The 19936-nt window shown below is 34.9% G+C and overlaps 1 protein-coding gene and 1 long non-coding RNA gene across 4 annotated transcripts; one reads left to right on the forward strand and one right to left on the reverse strand.

Annotated features, from left to right (window-relative positions):
• Positions 1–6790: 6790 nt before the first annotated feature.
• Positions 6791–19586, forward strand: LOC149739552 (glucagon-like peptide 1 receptor). 3 transcript variants are annotated; one of them, XM_089872241.1, is made up of 12 exons: positions 6791–6936; positions 9991–10101; positions 10843–11053; positions 14747–14846; positions 14968–15072; positions 15638–15801; positions 15874–15965; positions 16034–16217; positions 17283–17433; positions 17555–17685; positions 17954–18181; positions 18614–19586. In XM_089872241.1, exons 3-12 carry the CDS (start codon positions 11033–11035, stop codon positions 18959–18961), a joined length of 1524 nt encoding a protein of 507 aa, XP_089728367.1. In that variant the 5' UTR covers positions 6791–6936; positions 9991–10101; positions 10843–11032; the 3' UTR covers positions 18962–19586. The 3 variants fall into 3 exon arrangements, with proteins under 3 accessions (XP_089728367.1, XP_089728365.1, XP_089728366.1); XM_089872239.1 differs by lacking the exon at positions 9991–10101; XM_089872240.1 differs by lacking the exons at positions 6791–6936; positions 9991–10101; positions 10843–11053 and adding an exon at positions 12619–13717.
• Positions 10991–14512, reverse strand: LOC149739553 (uncharacterized). Its single transcript, XR_016384400.1, has 3 exons — positions 13938–14512; positions 12549–12654; positions 10991–11126 (listed from the first exon to the last, which is right to left on the reverse strand). It is a non-coding gene; the product is annotated as an uncharacterized LOC149739553 (long non-coding RNA).
• Positions 19587–19936: the final 350 nt, after the last annotated feature.

Raw genomic sequence — 19936 nt, forward strand, 5'->3', positions numbered from 1 at the left:
AGTAGGGTGGGGGAAGATGGGACACCTTTAGCACATAATATCCAAATATCCTGATCTTGTTTTAAACAATTAACAATGGTCGATGGGAGTCGTGAGGATATATTTTTACAATTCTTTGAATGTTTTTTGTTTACTACCAAATGGGGCGAGAAAACAGAACGAAAAGGTGTCCCATCTTCCCCCACCCTACTATATATATTGTTTTATTCTATATTGGTCGAATATTACACAAAATGGTTTTTCCTTACCCGGCAGTTTATCTTTCTAAATCGAACATTTTTATTGTTCATTAGTGATTAAGGCTTTATTTAGGTAGTAACCCAGTAATAATGCATATGCTTTTATTTGAGTAAACAAGTAATATCTACATTGGCCATTACAATGTAAATTCCGATACCGGATTACCATCGGCATGTATTACTTTTCCGTCGCTAGCTGCACTTGATAATGTTAAGACGTTGTCGAGTTAAATATGGTCCGCCTATACGCCACTATGTCACTACGCATGCGCAAAAAGGACAAATAGATATATTATGCGACCCTTATGAAATATGGCTGAAAAAGATGGGGGCTTAAATATTGGTAACTGTTACACCCGAATCCATTCCTAGTGACATTTCTACGTACTACACTGATAGCGTCGCTATGGGTGAATACGTCATTGTTTCAAGACCACACGCTGTGCCGATAATTAACAGTAGTGAAATAAACACCCAACTCACTTCCATTGTTAAACTTGACTCTCGTAGTACTGCTCTTATTTTGTGAAGCACAAACAAAGATTCTAATATTTTCGTTTTGCTTAAAGCCAAATATCATACTCTCGTTCCGCATTCCTGCTGCCTTTCAATTGAAAATTACATGTTTAGCATATACGCCGTATTTAACTAAGGGGTTGCATCAAAGCTGGTCCAAGTTGTCATAATATTTGCTCCGACATTCTGCACATGAGTAATGGCGTTGCAGCAAATGCGCGATAGCATTCCTACTAAATTTTAAACAGCACCGTAACGAGGGGAGTTTTGCTGAGAATGAGGTCACAAGTTTTTATATTGAAACGGGAAAAATCAATGTAAGACAGAATACAATAGTCATTCTGATTAGGGTACAATCTATCGTACCTTCTAGTTAGGCATCTAGTACAATAATGGTACATCTGATACAACAACCGATGCGGCTATTGTGACCCTGGTTATTTTTAACCGAGCAAAAACGCTATAGAGATTCCACAATAGTCTGTAAGCTCTCCCGAAAACAGCGGTGTTGGGTTACAGCGTTCCTCTGTCGTTTGAACTTACTATGATTTGCGGCAAAGCTGTAATAGGGACGGTAAACGGCTCTGGTTTCGTATCAGGACAACTTTTGGATAATCCGTAGTAGCGCAAACATGCCGCTATAGAAGTAAGGAATGAGCAAGAGTAGTCTAGTTGTATTGACCTGTATGAGAAATGTAAAACGTATTTAGGAAAGTAACTTCTATAAATTTTAATACCACGTTCAACTTTTCAATTATCACAAAATGTATGATGTTACGTTCACTTAAGAGCCTTGACCAATTAGTCTTAGTAGGCGTCTTAAGCCATGTAAAGGTAAAATACAAACTACGCTGGCTTTGTACGCAGATGTTTGCTGTTGTGTTTATTTACTGACGCAGCTTATCTGAGTAATTGAGAGTCCACGTTGAAATTTTCAAATCCATCGCCGATCAACCATCACTGTGGAGCTTAACGTTCCATCTTATGCATAGCCATATATGGCCTTACCTGTATTGCGATAAATAATACTTAAATGTCACAAAATATGTTCACGTTCTTAACATTTTTGTTACAGTAGCGAAGCTGCAGTAGATCGGTTCTCATTTAAAGTTAAGACAAAATAAGAAAGTTATCATCAAACTAGGTCGTAAATACGTTTTGCAACTATTCGTTTGTTATTAGCCATGTACCATTTTATAAAAAGCAAGGTTTGAAAGGTATATTTTTGAAAGCTTTATTCATTAGTGATATACAAGTAACTTATACCAAGTACCTATAGTTGAAACTAATAAATAACAAGCCTAATCCTGACAAATTGTAGAGGGAGTTTCATCCAACTATAAATAGTTGCAAAATAGAAGGTGTTTATCAGCATGAGTGAACGTAATGGTTTTTTACCGCAATCACGTATAAGTATTTGAATTAAGTTCCCACTAAACAGTTGTTCGTACTTGAAACTTGTAATTATATTAACCGGCTGATAATGATTCAGATAACGTATACCCAAATGAGGTGGTTTATTTAAAGACGGATTATAGGTTTTGGAAACATCGGAAAGCATTTTTTCAGCCTCCAACTTGTTCTACGTGCGTCAAAGCAGCTAACCCATAAACACGACGTTAATTTGGGACAACTCTAAAATTCGTAAATGGAAATCCAAGTATATCGCTACATCACGATTATGCTATTTATATCTGCATGGAAAATTATTACATTGGGTTCAGTCGGGAAATTCCAATCCATATAAGTACATTACTCATTTCTAATATATCATGTCAGTAATTAAACTTAGGTTGCGCGAGAGACAGGCACGGTAGCGTAAACGTGTATTGAATGTACATTGTTCATCTCATTCAACCAACAGATTTCATACATCATATGTGAATATTGCAATTATAAAGATGCTTGATAGTAAAGCTTATTTGTATTTATGCACTACAAAAAATATTACACCATCATTATAAAGTATGTTTTATGTTTTTGTCAAACAATGTTGGATTCGCATGTGTTACAAGCGATCAGGTTAACCTTTATCTTTGTACTCGTTAAACAAGGGAAGCCATAATATTTTAGCCAGATTCTACCGTGAAAGATTAGTTTGTGAGTAAACCAAGTTTGCTTGTAATTCTTTAGCAAGAAGAAGGTTTAGGTCGTTGCTAGCAGTTTTGTTGCTGTCAGCCTATTTTCTCTCTCTTAGAAAACAAATCAGTTGCTTAGTTCTGGGTCACTAGTTATTATTGTATTTGGTTACGGGCAGTTTAAACCCGTTAATGGAATCTGGTGAAAGTGTTTTTACAGGTTAAGTCAACAATTATTGATTAAATTTGTGGCTCACAAAACAAAAGGCAGACACCCTGGTTAGCCATAAGAAGTGAAAGGAAGTTATAGGAAGTGTTTTGGTAAAGTTGTTAAACATAGAATTAATGTTGGTTATAAGTTAACGTCTCAATATTATGTTGAAGTTTAAATTGCGAAGATTTTCAGGATGTTGCATTTGTTGTTTAAATATTGAAAGCTAAGTATTCGTAGGGGTCGGAATATAACGTAACTACATCAATCATAACAAGGATGGTAGCCATAATGTCTATATTCCGCGCTTCACATAAAGGTCGCTTACAAACATTCGGCTTCAATGCTAGAAACGATCCGCTTGGTCGCGGTTTGTGCGACTACTGAGTGTCGCAAGTTAATTGAGAAAAAGAACCAATTCTGCCCGAAGACATCGCGATAAATGTCATACCTTTGAGCAATTCTGTAATCATTTTACCCGTGCCTTACATTTAACTAGTGTTGCAATGCACGTTACATTGTTTTGTATACAAGGTTAGTAACGTGCGTGATCGACGACCCATATTTGCAGCCATTCGATCGGATAACATTTGAGGCGAAATCTTGTGATATAAAAGTTCCCCATTCGTATAACGAATAGTGGTTTCAGACACAAATTCATGGAAATTAATTTGGCAAGTTGTTAGATTGTTTTGGAACAGTTCCAGCCATGATTTTGTGTCAATATCAGGAATGGTTTAGTTTTCTATGTGAATAAAACTTAAATCACGAGAGTTAGATGTTAATAGTAGAATGCCGAATGTTGTTTAAAAAAATTATAATATTGACTATGTGAACCAAGTCAAACTCTTGTGGGCCACATGTGCTTGTTTTAAGAGGCCATCATATAAAACTAGATGCGCGCAATATGTCGCTTGACGAGAACGAAGCGGGTCCTTGAGGCCAATCAAAACATAACGTTGAGGACAATACACCGTAGAGGTCGAAACTGAAGTTATTATAGTTATATATCAGTACAGTTTTGGACTGGATACATTGTTCTCACAAGCATTGTGAATTTGCGAGTTGTTATATCATAAATATATCTTTCGTAAACGTAGAAATGTTTTATAGTTATAATATTATATAGTAGTAGCAATAAGCAAGATGAGAAGTGCTGATTCGTCTTTGTGTAGTTATTGTTGTGTCAATATTGAGACTAAGCGCCTCATGCTACGTTATTATAGAAACAACTACAACATACAAATAAGCAAGCAAGTTTAAATTGATCAGTTTGGGATTTTTGGTTAGTTTTCTATGTTTAGTAACAAAATAATTATTTTTTACAATTTATATATACATACGATTTTAGTGACAGAGAAAACTCACAAGTCGCAAAGTGATTGTTACCTCACAAGTTGACCGAATAGAAAATCTTAGAGAAAACTTTGCTAGAAAGAGAATTGCTTCGTGTTGTCGCGTAAAGACGAGTTAGATATAAATCTTGCTCCAAAATCAAACAAAAATTGTTTCATCTCGATAGTCGTTAAACTGACGAACCGTGACTGTTGCTGCGTTTATATTTAACGATCAACTGTTTCCATATCGCCATACGAACACTTTTGCCTCTTATTTAAAACAAAATACTTGTATTTTTAATTTACTCTGTACACCTTTCCTTTTACGTAAACAGTATTGCTTTGGGGCTAGTGTTGTCGGTTATATCTTCATTTAAGTGAATGTTAAGTTGGATACATTTTACGATGTGCAAATAACTTAATTTAGTTGATGATTTTTAAAGGAACGCTTTGTTATCTCTTTGGACCGATGTAAACTGACAGCGTCACACTTAATTATAGACTAAGAAACAAAAAAATAAAAATACCATTTTTTTTTGCTTTAGTGCTTAATATAGGCCATATTACAACCAACTGCAGTTAATTCTGCACATGAGCAAGCAACAACGCTCGTTATTCTACGAATGCCATGTTTCATGCGCCTCGTGACCGCTTTTACCGCATATAACATTTTGGCTGCATGTTGAGGTTTCTTGTACACGTTGAAAAAAGGACGCCTAAGACAAAGTTACGGGCACCGTCGGATCAATACTGTCTGCAAGTGCATTTAGTTAGGCGTTCTCGGGTGACTTAATGACGTCACAAATTGCACATAAAACGTTTGATCAAAACAAGATGGCGGCAAAAAAATTGATACACGAAAGTTAAAAAAATTAGTATCATGGTTGTCTTATATTGAGCATTCAATTCTTCGCTGTCCTTTGTGTTATGTATTCTGTTCATTTTATATTTATTTGCAACAATACGCGATACGTTTATTTAGCGTAGTTATTCAGACGCCTTTTAGTCAGACGGGTTACTATTGTAATATTAGAAACAGTCATTGTTATAAAACAATAGCCGTATCTGATATACAATGGAAGGAAAAATACCGTCCGACTTGTTTTTAACTTTTGGCCATGTTGGACTTCTTTTTGCTGCAAAATGTTTAAAATTGCTAAACAGACTATTATTAGTTGTGTCTATTTCATATATTTTTGCGAAAGTAAGTTTTGCTTGATACCATGACGCACGTTATCAGAGTGGGAAAATTTTAAATAATCAATGTTGTTGCATCTACCATGCTGTCATTATACCTGATCTGAAGTCTACCTGGATAAAGGTAGTGAGAAACTGGACTATTGATTTTGGCTTTGCTAATGCAGAATAATTTTCGGGTAGACCAAGTACCTGTCAGTGTTTGCGGACGAAAAGTTAAAACCTTTTTTATGACTTTCAACTTGTTTTGTTAAACTTACTTATTAAATGTATAAAAATGGTGGGGGACACATTTAGCACATAATATCCAATATCCTGATCGTGTTTTAAACAATTATAGTCTATGGGAGTCGTAAGAATGCGTGTTCTTTCCTACCAAATATAACGAACTATACCAAATAAGAATAAAATAAAAAAGGTGTCCCATTTCCCCAACCTACCGTAATATTTAATTTGTTTTTTTAATTTTATAAGCAATCTGTAGATGTTTCAACTTCACTCTAAGTTTTGTTTCCACATTAAACAAAACAAATTAGTCATCACCTTATATAATTTAGCACATACAAACATGCTTATACCATCTCGCCAATAAAGTTTACATCACAAAATTTCAAAATAAAACACATGCAAGTTTTATAGGATTACACCGAAATGGAAAGATGATTCTTGGGAATAATACATCGTCTACTTCATCAAGTCTAATCAAGCCTTTAATTCGCGATCTTGCATCGGTGGGAATATTCGCAGAAACCTGAGCGACATGAATAATTCATATTCAGTCTTGTTACGTGCGCTAACACAACTACATTCGTTACATAATTAGATTGTTGACGGTCTTGTAGGCGATACTGTGTTAGAAAAGGTTGTGTTCTGTGGAAATCTGTTACTATTAAAATTGTGCAGAAAACTTTTTGTGCATTGACTGTTTGTTTAGATTCGCATAGGCTATTCCCCTGTGTTTGTCTTTTTCTTCAAGAATGTGAGAGATTGCTTTGAGTAAATAATGTGAGGAACAGCAGACCAGGTGTCACACAACACAGCAAGACGCTTCATTAATTCACGGAAATGTAAAGACAGAATAGCAAATGTTGACAAAAACGAAACACTTATGTCTATTTTTTATGTAGTTCAAAGGGAGGCATGTTTGTGCTCAATTGTAGCAATCGATAATTACACACATGGGGCACTTCGGATGTTCTTAGTTTATCATATAACTAATAATTGCTACCATATAACTTGGTTTCAGACTCTCGTATAGGTAATAAATCAATAGGCAATTGTTTATTCTAAGTTTTGAATGTCCGGATGCAGCTTCCAAAACTGAATATGGACGACGTGTCGTGCGACAAAGAAATGAAGTAAGTTTTAATATCTTTTTATCTTTTTTGATTTTTCAACATGTGTTTTAAAACATGATTTTACAAAACTGTAGTCAAAAATTACCACAAGTTGGGATTTAAATGCTGTTCGTTTGTCAAAACAACAAAATTAATGGCTCAGCTTCATCATAATAAAAATGTTAATCAATCCCGAGCCCTGCATAAGCGTATATCACTGGTAAAATGCGGTTTTTATAATTCCTGGTTTCTCTCTTATCAAATAAAATAATCCCCGCACCGTGAGAAATCAGTTTTGCGTTTTCCACATGGTTAATTCTTTATACCGCAGAACGTTTTCAGCAGAATCAATTCTTTAAATACTTCGGATGGGGTTTAAACAAGAAAGCAAAAATCGTGAACCTGTAAACTGTCGAATGAAACATTGCATTGGCCTAAGTATAAAGAAACTTTTTACCACTGACTGAAACTGAGAGTCTATTGCGGTATAAGTACTATACCATAAAGTTACAAACATCCATTAAAATATTTAGGTTTGGTATATTGTAAACTTTCCTAAAAAACAAAGTCCTCTCATAGAAGTCTTTTGAATTATTGATTCAAATCTGCTCATTCCCAGTAAATTAAACATAGTACTGTACAGTAAGATAGGATATCGTTAGCTCCCTGATTGTGTTTCAACATTTAAGAACGCTCGATTCGTAGGAATATGGTTGTAGAATTCTGTGAACATTCAATGTTTACTATACCAAACGGTACAAGAAAAGAGACTGTCCCGTCTATTACTTCATTGTAGTATATAAATGTTGCTACTGCTACGTCTTCATACTCTCGCTTGTAGTTGCATCAATTTTGCAAAATATATTAAATTAAATGTAACTTACTTTATCCTCGGGTGACCGGAAAACGACAGGCGTTATAACACGGGTGTGCACATACCTCGTGCCAGCTGACGAGTTACCATGTATGTTACTTTGTGGGTGAATATTTTTTGAGGGGATCTTTTCGTTTTTTTTAATATATGGCTGATAATTTGGAGAACCAATTGCCGTAAAGTGTCTTACCTAAGGACACAAACGCCCACAACAGTAGCAGCGACAAGCCTTGAACCAATTAACTATTGCTATTGGTTATAGGCAGGCGCGCTAACCATTATGCGTCGGACTTGGTATTATTCAGATGGTGTTACTTTTACCCGACACTATGTTGCCTATTTGAGGGGTTGCATAGAGTGTAGAATTGGCAGATATACCAGAAACAATAGTGAAACATATATCTTACCTGCTTAATTTTAATAAAACATCCATACATGTCTTTTATTTGCTGTTTGACGTTAAATATTAAAGCGCTATAGAGTTGTAATTTTCATTTTTTGCATAATAGATTAATGTACACACACGGCGGTGACCAATTTAATCAAAACACTTTTTCTTTTTTAGATTTAGTATCTCGTAACAGATTGTTGTAAGATAAAATTAAATATTTAGAACCTGTGTCCTGGATCATTAAGCTTTAAACTAAATATTACGAACCATTCAAGAATATTCAATGTATAGTAGGGTGGGGAAAGATATGTGCCACCTTTTCATTCTATTATCTCGTCTAGTTTAGTAATAAACAGAGAACATAAAAAATTAAAAGTGTATTCTTATGACTCCCCATAGACCGTTGTTAGTTGTTGAAAAAATGATCAGGATATTTTGTCTTCTCCCACCCTACTATACATGGATACGCTAAAAGTTTGTTAAATAAATATGTCACAAAACAATTGTCATTTTTCATAGATTTTCGAGGTCCAATAAACAACTCCACTAAATTGATTTTTTACAAATCAATCGAAAAACTACCTTTAAACTTAAATGATTCAATGTCGAACTTAATTACTAAGTGACCTCGTTCGTTTGGCTTAAATGACCACATTGTTGCGGCGTGAAACATCGACGATTTTAGCAAGACAACGATTGTTTTGCAGATTAGAACATATTGTGGCTGAGTTAACGCCTACACTTTAGGGCCCTAGACTGTCGTGCAAAATGTGGAGTTTGTAAACTTTGGTCTCAAGTACATTAAAATTGATAAACGTTCGTTTCCACTTTCGTTGGTAAAGTATATTACTTAGCTGTAAGTGCAGCAATTACGAGTCGTTTCTCTTATGCATTAATTGTAGATACAGGTACAAAATACTATAACAATTAAACTCTACTTTATATGATATGCTAGGCCTTACGATATACTAAATTACTGTTTGGTTGGATTTTACTAAAAGTTGTTAAAATTTAATAAAAATTTTTTTATATATGTATAACAAAAAATCTGCTGTTACCTTTCCTGCAAAACATATCAAAATATTGGCACATAATAACATACCAGAATTCATGATGAAGGGTTGATTATCTGATAAACTTAGCTGGTTTGGAGAATTTTCTCACTCAGCCTGATTCTAAGAATTCTCGGCCTGTCTGCATTAACGAACGTGCGCGAATGTGAAGTGCTAACTGCCGACACCTTGTGTGTCACAGTTTAGCAATTCGGTTTCTTGTGTTAGTTGTTACATATTTAATATTGTTTCATACCAGATTCAAATGTATTCAAGAGTTCTTGTTTGTAACAGTTAATTTAATATTACGTAACAATTACTTAATTGTTTCGTTTGCCACCACTCATCTGAGTTATATCTGTATTTGTTGTGACATAAACTCGAATTTTGTTTAGGTTTAAATAAAAACAAACAGAACTTACCACTATGGTTATTTATACAGAGAAAATATGCTTATACTTTACACGTTAGACGTCACTGAAGCACGGCCTACCAGACAGTGCGCCAAAGCTGTTATAACTTATAAGACGAATTATAAGACGAAGTTTACGCGTAATTTCCCGGATCTGAACTGATTACTAAAATGTGTGCAGCAACAAACTTGTGGTAAATATACTTGTCAAAGCTTGAACCAACACATAACATACTGGTAGTTTGTAGTAGATAATATGAACGTAATAACCGTTTCTTTTGTTTAGTGTGACAGACTGAATTAGTACAATTTCTTAAGAAGTTACCTATGTATTTTATAAAACCAGCCTATAACACACTTACTGAGGAAAGGTCAAGAGAGAATAAGCGTTTTATGCGTGTCAGTCGCGTGCGATAACATCTCGTTCGTCGCACCCACAAGATGAATACAATCAATGGTAAATCAATAAATACCTTTACTCTTCCAACGTATACATAGCCAAATAGAATCGAAGATTAACGATTTCCGTTCTCTCTGGGGATGAAATCATAACTAATTATCCTTGTCGTAGAACTTGAATAAAATACCAAAATCGCCTTCCGTTGGGTAATGAATGTTTGTGTTGTTAAATATCCCTTATAATTATTATCTATTATAGTTCGGCAAATTGGTTACAACATCTGTCGCTAACCCAGGGGTAATGGGTTAAAGGCTCGTTGCTGCTGCCATTATTGTGGGCATGACACCTAACGACATTTGCTCCAACCCAGTGGTCACTATTGGGTTTACAAATTATTAGAAAAATACACACAGATAATAGCCACACTAACTTGTGAACTTGTACGAGGTGTATGAACCCCGTGTTTTAACGATTGTAGTTTTCCGACCAAGCGAGAATAATGCAAGTTACCTTCATTGATTCAATTCAAATGTTGAATATTCCAAAATATGTAAACCTAATATTTTAATATTTACCTGTGCACTTATACGCTCAAACATTAAAGTGAAAATAATTGCGTTTTGTCTTTCCGCCTTTGCAAACTCCCACGATGTTGGTTACCGAGACCGCAGAGACAAAATAAATTCATTTATTCATTCATTCAACCTTAATTATTTTACATTATTGTGTATTTGTTCGATATAAAACATATTCGTATCCACTGTAAACACAATAGGCACCGATTTTTCTTGCTATTAGGGCAGAGCGTCAAAGCAAAGCGATACAAAAGCTCTTCGATCAATATCAGCAAGGAAGAGGAAAGAAACCGACTCTGTCATCAGTTTTATTTCAACGTTCCACTTCCAGAAACAAGTCTCGTCCAAACAGCGGTACAGTCAACATCGGGAAGCAAGCTTCCAAGTTTTACTTTATAACTGGAATCATTCTGATGATGTTGAACCTGCCTCAAGTAAGTTCATTTTTATCATTTTAAGATTACTCGTGTCCACGAAAGGGTCAGCTGTCGTTCTCCACTTGTTTAACTGTAAAATCCGATAATTTATCTGATATGACTTTTTTTCAAATGTATGATCTCTTTTTAAATGATATATAGTAGGGTGGGGGAGATGGGACACATTTCGTTCTATTTTTTCGTCTCGCTTAATAGTAAAAAAAGCAGAACAATGAAATAATTTTTAAACCTTATATCCTCACGACTTTCATAGGCCGTTGTTATTTGTTTAAAACACAATCAGAATATTTCGATATTAAGGGTTAAAGGTATCCCATCTTTCCCCGCAGTACTAAATCTAATTTTAAACTATATATCTTTATTAAATTTTGAAAATATTAAAAAGTAAAAGTGGTTTACTTTTTTGCATTATTCTAGAAGGGAACTAAATGTAAATTCAGAATTAATAAAATTTGCCCAAAATTGGAACGTATCGTGCTCTTGCGCTTTAGATTAGCATAAAAGATATAATCGCAATCTTTAGGCAAAACACAACAGCTTGTTGAACTAAATATTTGTACTTAATGTGCTTTCCGAGAAACGGCAAGCAACGAATTCTTTTCAATGTATTGAATACTCCCTTCGTTTCTAAAAATTAATAATAAACCCCATGTGCCGCCTAAAAAAACCCAAGCGCTGGAATAAAAATTGTTGAACGATGAAGCATGGTTAATAATGTTAAACGATCAACGTCGTCACTGTCTTGTGGTTTCAAAGTATAATAACGAAGTATTTATAATAAAACAAATTCTTTCCGGGCTTTAGTAACTTAATGTTGATATACATGTCGAGTAAATGCTTTTAATGTTTGGTAATTAATAATTATATTATAGTACGGTGGGGAAAGATGGGACACCTTTTGCACAGAATATCTAAACATCGTGGTCGGTTTTAAACAATTAACAATGGAGAGTCGTGTGGATTTGGTTTTATAATTTTCTTAATGTTCCTTGTTTACTTCCAAACGAGACGAGTAAATAGAGTAAAAAGATTTGCCAACCTTCTCCACCCGATATACCATATAATGAATGTAAGGATTTTGCGCTACGAAAGATACAAATTTCAAGCTCAAACGATGGTATAATAAAAAGAGACGTACGTGCTAATCAACTGTGTCATTGGTCGGATAATACTGTTCAAGTTAATGTTATTCATGATGCAGGTTAAGTTTTGTTTCGTGTATTTACGTACGTAATAAACATCATCAAATCAGATTAAAACGAAGAACGCGTCTTATAATCTGCCTTCAGTTTCAATTGAGTAGAAATTGGCAAATTATTGCACGTTTTATGCTCCTTTTCTTTTTTGAAACGATTTTTATTTTATTTTGATGTCAAACTGTTTTAGCAAACCTAAACCTTATTTTTCATTTGTTGCCGTATATATGCGGTTATTTTAGCGTTGTGATAAAAATGGAGACAAAAAGTCTTTGTTGATGGCGCCATATAATCACCTGTTTAATGTTGGGTGGGAAAACCTATCTGCTCAAACGTATGTTGTTTTCTTCGTCTGATATTGTTCCAATTAATGTCTCCACAATGACGTACTTTTTCGTTATCCTAAGGATAATATAGAGATTAAATGCCATATTTATATTTATATTAAACGCAGAGCGACACTACACTTCGGTAATCTCAAATTTAAATGGATTTTATATTTTTTGTTACGTCAGTGTAGTACTTGCTAGTTTTAGAACGCAGGGAAATAGGTTTAAATGTTTTCAGTGTATAATACAAAGATTGCAAGGAGAATGCGCAGCGCTCTAATTCACAATTCACACATATAGTAGGGTCGGGGCAGATGGGGCACCTGTAGCCCATAATATAAAAATATCGTGATCGTGTTTTAAACAATTAACAACGGTCTATGGGAATCGTGGGGATACGGTTTTATATTTTTTGAATATTCTTTGTTTACTACCAAATGGGCCGATCGAATAAAAATGTGTGTCTCATCTTCCCCCATCCTCCTATATCTTACGATCTGTTTAGGTGAAATAAATTAACAATTATATTTTGGCCGAAGAAACACTACACGCGATTGCTCAACCAACTGTTTGTGTCCGAAACAGTGTCCCGTAAATTCTTACCCACTCAGTAGAATAACTGACGACCGAAAGCAAACAACTATGAAGTAAAGTTGCTACAGGAGGCGTACCGACGCAGGTCACATCAGTACATAGAGTTCAACGCGAAAAAGGCGACGCAAAGAAGTTGTGTCGTGCGGGCTTTATCTTTATATTTAGTGGAACGTTGTTCAAATTCGTCATAAACTGAAAAACGTGTCTCTGAATTTAAATGCTCTTTAAAAAGGCTTTGAGTTTTTTCAGAAATTATTATTCAGTTTCATTAGAACTAAAATTAAACAGACAATTTAAAAAAATATTTTCCATTTACAATTTAAGTCAGGGTCTGTTGTATAAGTGCGATGCCAAACGAAAGTGACTATCCTGCTGTATTAGAACAACTAATCGAAGAGTCGTTAGGAGACAGATGTTTCAACTTAACACAAGATTATGTCATAGAAGACGCTGGTAGCGCATATGATAGCGACTACTACAATGACGAATATCTCGATTACAGTGGCAACCAGCAACCACCTGCAGATTGCTTTTTTCCACAGGTTTAAATCTTCGATCGTCTTTTGTTTCTCGATATTTTGTAATTTCTTTAGAACGAAATATTTTGCTTAACGTGGCACCAGGTGCATTATAAATTGTATCTTATAATTAGGGGTCGAAGCTGCATATTGCAAACACAATGATGAACAAATAATGTATACCGTCATATACTACAATAACGTACTTTCTATCCAAAAGCATCATAGGCTTATTACGACTTACATGCTGATGTCTGATGTGATAGCATGTCCGCTGAGTTGTCTGCTATACTTTTGTACGAATAAGGAATAAGACGAATTTGGTCGCATTCGTAGAAACAGTCGTGGCGGCGTATATGTATACACCACAAACATTTGTAGTTAAGCCGCACCACTTGATAGTTTCAATCTTTAAAGCAACCAAGAAATGGCAAACTGCAACACTTTGCGAACACACATATCGGCAACTACGCCAGTTTAATGTGAAATGGCTGGAGTATTACTATACCGTTGTAGTTGTAATGTTTACATCACTGGTCGTTAATCCAGATAATCCTTCAGAGAATTTTGGTGTTGCGTGCCAGAAGCAATTTGAGTCCGAGGATTTTTTAGAAAATAGAAAAATACAAAATTATTTGCTCGTAATCGCGTTTTCCAAGAATCACCCGACTTGACCTTCTATGAATTCAATCAAAAACTAAAATTAGAAACAAATTAAAAACAATGTCTGGGATGTGATGAAATTATGTTTAAAGCCAGTTCCGAAGCGACTTCAATTAATGGGTGTAACTTAGTAATGCTTACGCGGCGGTACAAAGACAGACGTTATAACAGATATCTTCTGTTACATACATCCCGTGTTCGTTAAAAACACCTATGTTGATTTGTGTGATAATTCTTTAGGATTTTTCATGTATGGCTGACATTTTAGACAGCTCAAAGTGAACCATAGAAATAAAATGAAGTGGTTTTTGATGGTGCCATCGTTCTAAGACTGTCTTCAGTTTATTTTTTCGTTATTTTACCTTTAATTACAAAATACTTTTTTTTCAGACAAAACCAGAAGAAGTCCACCAAACAATGTGCAAATACATGAAATACAAGGAACAATGCGAAAAAAGCCTTAACGAAACATTGAAAAACTTTGAAAACCGTAAGCATGTTTAATAATATTACTCAAATATATAAAAATTATAATGTGCAGGGCCAAGGGAACGCAAGATTGTACTAAAGTAGTCTTACAGTAAAATTTAACCAGAATTTTTTCTTTACAGAAACGTTCTGTCCTGGTTTCTTTGATAGACAAATATGTTGGCCTCATACTCCAGCTGGACAGCTATCCACTGAACCTTGTCCTTCCTATATTGAATGGAGAAATGGTAAATATAGATAGACCAGGAATATTTATTGCTTTATATTATCTATTATATCCATGGCTTTGTATGGTACAACTTGTTTTAAATCGTGGATATGTGGTCGTTTGCATTTAAAGTATTAGACCACGTCCACACGTAAGCATCTTCAGTGAGATTCTTGTCGATTAGAACGTGGGAGAAAAAAACCCTCTCTCTTATCTGAACGTTTGCTTCCTGCGGAACATTGTTTACATTAGTGGCGCACACTTGCTTGACAATCTCCTATATCGTAATCTTGCAATCTAAATCTCGTGCTATGCAAAGGTCGTCTTGTGTCGGGTTATTTTCTGGGAATACATTAGCAGGCACAAACGTTATGATTGTTATCATTGTGGTGCAAATGAAGGCTTGCCAAGTTAAACTAAGGGCACGGAAGGTTAAGCGGGAATCACCTTATAATATGACTTGCATTGCTTTTGTTGGTTCCGCCAGACAAAGATTATTTAAACCTAAGATACAAGAAAGGCCCACAAAATATTTTTAAGGTTTTGTTACGACGTATCTTTTAACGAAGTAATTCATTTACAAGAATCGCTTGTTGCGTATCGATTTTGTGAATTCGATGGTTCTTGGATGGTTCGAAATGACACAGGACAAAGTGTTCAGTGGGTGAACAGAATACAATGTGATGTGGCAACAAATGGACTTCAATACGAGCTTGGACCACTTGAGGGGGGACCAAAACACAACGATGTACGTAGGAAACTATCTTCTTTATCTGTATAGCCACACTAAAAATAATAATTGGTGCTTTTTTATCCGCAGATTTTTGACGTAGTAATAAAGATATACACGGCGGGCTACATCTTTTCCCTTGTGTGCATGGTCATTGCATTATTCATTCTAATGTTTTTCAAGTGAGTGTCTGCTATTTTCCCGCAAGAAGATTTTTATTTACCATTTGATTTATTTGAATTTATTACAGAAAGCTTCATTGCACCAGAAACTATATCCACATGAACCTAATGTTATCATTCATCGTTCGCTACGTGGCAGTCATGGTTAAAGACAAAGTACTAGAAGATCATTACGCCGTTGGTCAAACCAACCTTACCCAAATGGAAATGTCGCAATATTGTGACGATGTGGCTGGAACTGATGGACTAATGGTTAGTATAATGCGTAAATGTATCCATAAAAATATTTTCTTTACCACGACACATTTGAAACAGTCACTGTTTCTTAAATAAACTATAGGACATACCTACCTACAAATACACCCATGGTTTTATAGGCGAAATTTATCACAATTGTTTGTTTATAAAACATGTGATTTGTTTTTTGAATAACTCCTTTGAGACAGGTAGTACAGGCTTGCGCGCATTCTTCGCTGTGGTCTGTATATGGTAAGGCGCTTACAAGCAGTGAAATCTGTCGAATATAGTATATTTTCACGATATAGAAGTTAAAGTAGTTCATCAAAGCAGAGAGGTTTGTGGCACCAAATACCACTTCAGTATCTCGAGCTGAGTGAAGTACCGACTTGACGTCACCTTATATTACTAAGTTATGTAAAACACTACTTAACAACCTTGGCATATCAACAAGACCAAGACTATCCGATTTTGCCAACGCCAATCAGTATTTAGGTATGCCGGTTACCTCACATGCAATATCGATAAAGTGATAGTGCAAAACAAATCCGCCCATTCTAGGAATTGTTGATCGAAACCATATACGCGATCATAATCAATTAACCCTAAAACGCCCAGCACATTCAATATTGTTACATTATCAGACATGCTGCTGCTTGAACTTTGTGTAAAACATTATTTTTTTTATTGAGCACGTAAGTGTTTCAATAATCATATCATACATAAACCTTTTTAGTTTTATTTGACGTGTAACTTAACATACTGCAGATTTCGAGTAATTAAAGTTGATCTAAATGATCAAAATGAAGATATTTCCGTGTGCTCGTTTTTATTTGGTATGCCTCTTTAAATGAATTAAAAATTGAAATGAAAAAAATCTTTCAAATAATAAGAACAATTGCTTATTCTACAAGATCATTTACTTGTTCAATAATGTGCTCAATAAAGTATATTGAGCATTAACTTGCGACCATTTCTCTGAAATGCCTAGATGGAATATAATAATCTTAATCTTACTAAAACTTTGACCCGTGCCATAATATACGAACTAACTTTGCGTTACACTTCATATTTCTGCAGGTCAGCTGTCGACTAGTAATAACTTTAATGCATTATGCCATAATTGCCAATTACTTCTGGTTGTTGGTTGAAGGCGTATATCTTCAGTTACTACTAGTGTTTGTGATGACGGAATACAAATACTTTCCAATATTTATGGCATTCGGATGGGGTAAGTTGAATAACCAAATATTCCTTTGTAGTACAATGACACCTGCTAGTCTTGTTTAAAACATGGAGTCCACCTTGTTAATGCAACACAAGAGTTAATTACAAATTGAGTTTAAATGCAGGCGCTCCTTGGATACCGATTGGCATATGGGTCGCTTTTCGGATAACGTTTGAAAATGTTGGGTGCTGGGAAATCTACAACGCTTTACGAACTTGGTGGATACTGAGTGCCCCAATTCTCATATCAATTGCTGTAAGTATATACAGCAATTAATCCTTTAGTAGCTGAAAATACATTTAGAAGCTAAAAACATGAATGAACTTAACTTACTTTATCCTTATGCGTGGTCGGAAAACGACAATCGTTAAAACAGTTCGTTAATACACTTTCACAAGCTTTCAAGTATGTTACTTTGCGCCGTTTGCGGTTGGTTATTTCTTTGTTATTTTTTATGTGTGGCTCATAATTTCGACAATCAAGCGCATTCCCCAGTCTTTATTTAGAATACTTACATTTTTAGATCAATTTTATAATTTTCATCAACATTATACGAATGATCGTATCCAAGCTGAGGGCAAACAACATGACGAGATCGGATTACAAATATCGGCTTGCTCGTTCCACACTTGCCCTTATTCCTTTACTTGGCATTCATTACATTATATTTATGGGCGTCAGTGACTCGGTAACAAACAGTACTATCACAAAAACAAAGTTTGCATTTGAACTCATACTAACGTCGTTGCAGGTAAGATTGAAACATTTAATAATTATTGAATTGATAGTTTGCTTAACCATGCATCATTTCAAATAAAAATGACAGCAGAGAATAAATGAATAGGCAGGTAGAGTATACCGTAAAATAACGAGTACTATAGTACGAAAAAAGAGCAGATGTTTGATGAAAAAGTGAATTGATAAACGGGCATATATGCGAACAAGGTCAACATGAACTTTCACTTTGTTTCTTGGTTACAGGTGAACTTGCATAACGATCGTTATCCGCGTATCTCTAAATGCCTTGTAAATAACTGTAGGCTATCACCTCATACCCAGCATACAAACAACAAACATTTGATTCTCCTTTTTTAGCGAGTTACATAACTTTAAGTGAATTTCTTTCCTATGACTAACAAACTTCATTTTTTCCCCCATGACTAATATACATTCATTATTACAGGGGAGTATTATCGCCATCCTATATTGTTTTCTTAACGGAGAAGTTCAAACCGAGATTCGAAAATGTTGGCGAAACTGGCGTTGGAGTCACAGATTACCAGCAGCGTCGGGAAAGTTCTCTACATATCGTAGCGACGTCCAGATGACGTCAATTACTTACGCACATTCCATTGACAAAGGTGACGCACATGAAACGTCACTGTTATCACCCAACAATAAACATGACCATGTTGATAATAAACGCAGCTCTACCGCTAGCTGTGTCAGTGATCAGCAAACGAAGATAGGCGATTCTTCACGGTTGATGTGTAACGGGAACGGTTCACCGAGTAAACAACTAGTTGTGTAAAGTGTATCTTTATTCACCTTTATATTCAAGTTTTCAGTTGATAAAAATATCAACTTATGTTCTGTTTCACAACAAAGTTGTTAATTGTTGCAATTAACAAATACCCGACGGGAATGTTCCGAGAGTTTCAATAGTTCCAGCAACTTGAATTCACTTGTAGTAGGGTGGGATAAACTAGTACTTTTGAGTTTTTAAAAACCATTTTCTTTTTCTACACTTAAAACCTGTCATATATTTTAAATATTTAAGTGTTGGGCAATATTAGATTAAGCCTTAAGGCTTCCAGCTCGTACCCCATCCTACTATGTTATTTTTATTTATTTTTACAATGCACACCAGCCATGTATACGTTTCTTCTAACTTATAAAACAAAATTTAAAGTTTAGTTCCTATTTTTAATATCAGTGATAACATCTAAGACTTGAAATAATAACAACATCGCCAATACGTTTACATTTTGGGAATATCACAAGCTACCTCATGGAATAAAACGCCAACCGAACCCTTTTTTCAAATGAAATGAATTTGGCGCTTAAATAGATGATAAGCTCTCTACATATTAATTTGTACATAGGAACGTTTTGGTGTGGTAATTTAAACTGTAGTAAATTATTGTATTACATTGGTTTGTTTTGTGTTGGTTTGGTGAAACAGACATAGGAGAAAACGATTCTTTATAAAAACTTACTTTCGTGGCTCGAATGGAGAGGAAAGAATGAGGTGAATATGAAAAAGTTATTTGTTAAACTAGTTGTTTGAACCACTTTATGTACATCAGCATCAACGAGGACGTTTCGTAAATTGCCTAGCACACAATCTCTCACGAAAGTTGATTAATTATTTTTGAAGGCTTTTTAACTCCTTCAAAAAGATAATAGAAAGAACAACACAGGGAAAATTCAAATTTTGTAATTGGTGCCCAAATAGTTCTTTTTGAGCTCAAGGTACAATCTCATTTTTCGAGCTATCGTCATT

Source organism: Ciona robusta, chromosome 2, assembly GCF_009617815.1.
Source record: "Ciona robusta chromosome 2, ASM961781v2".
NCBI lineage: Eukaryota > Metazoa > Chordata > Ascidiacea > Phlebobranchia > Cionidae > Ciona > Ciona robusta.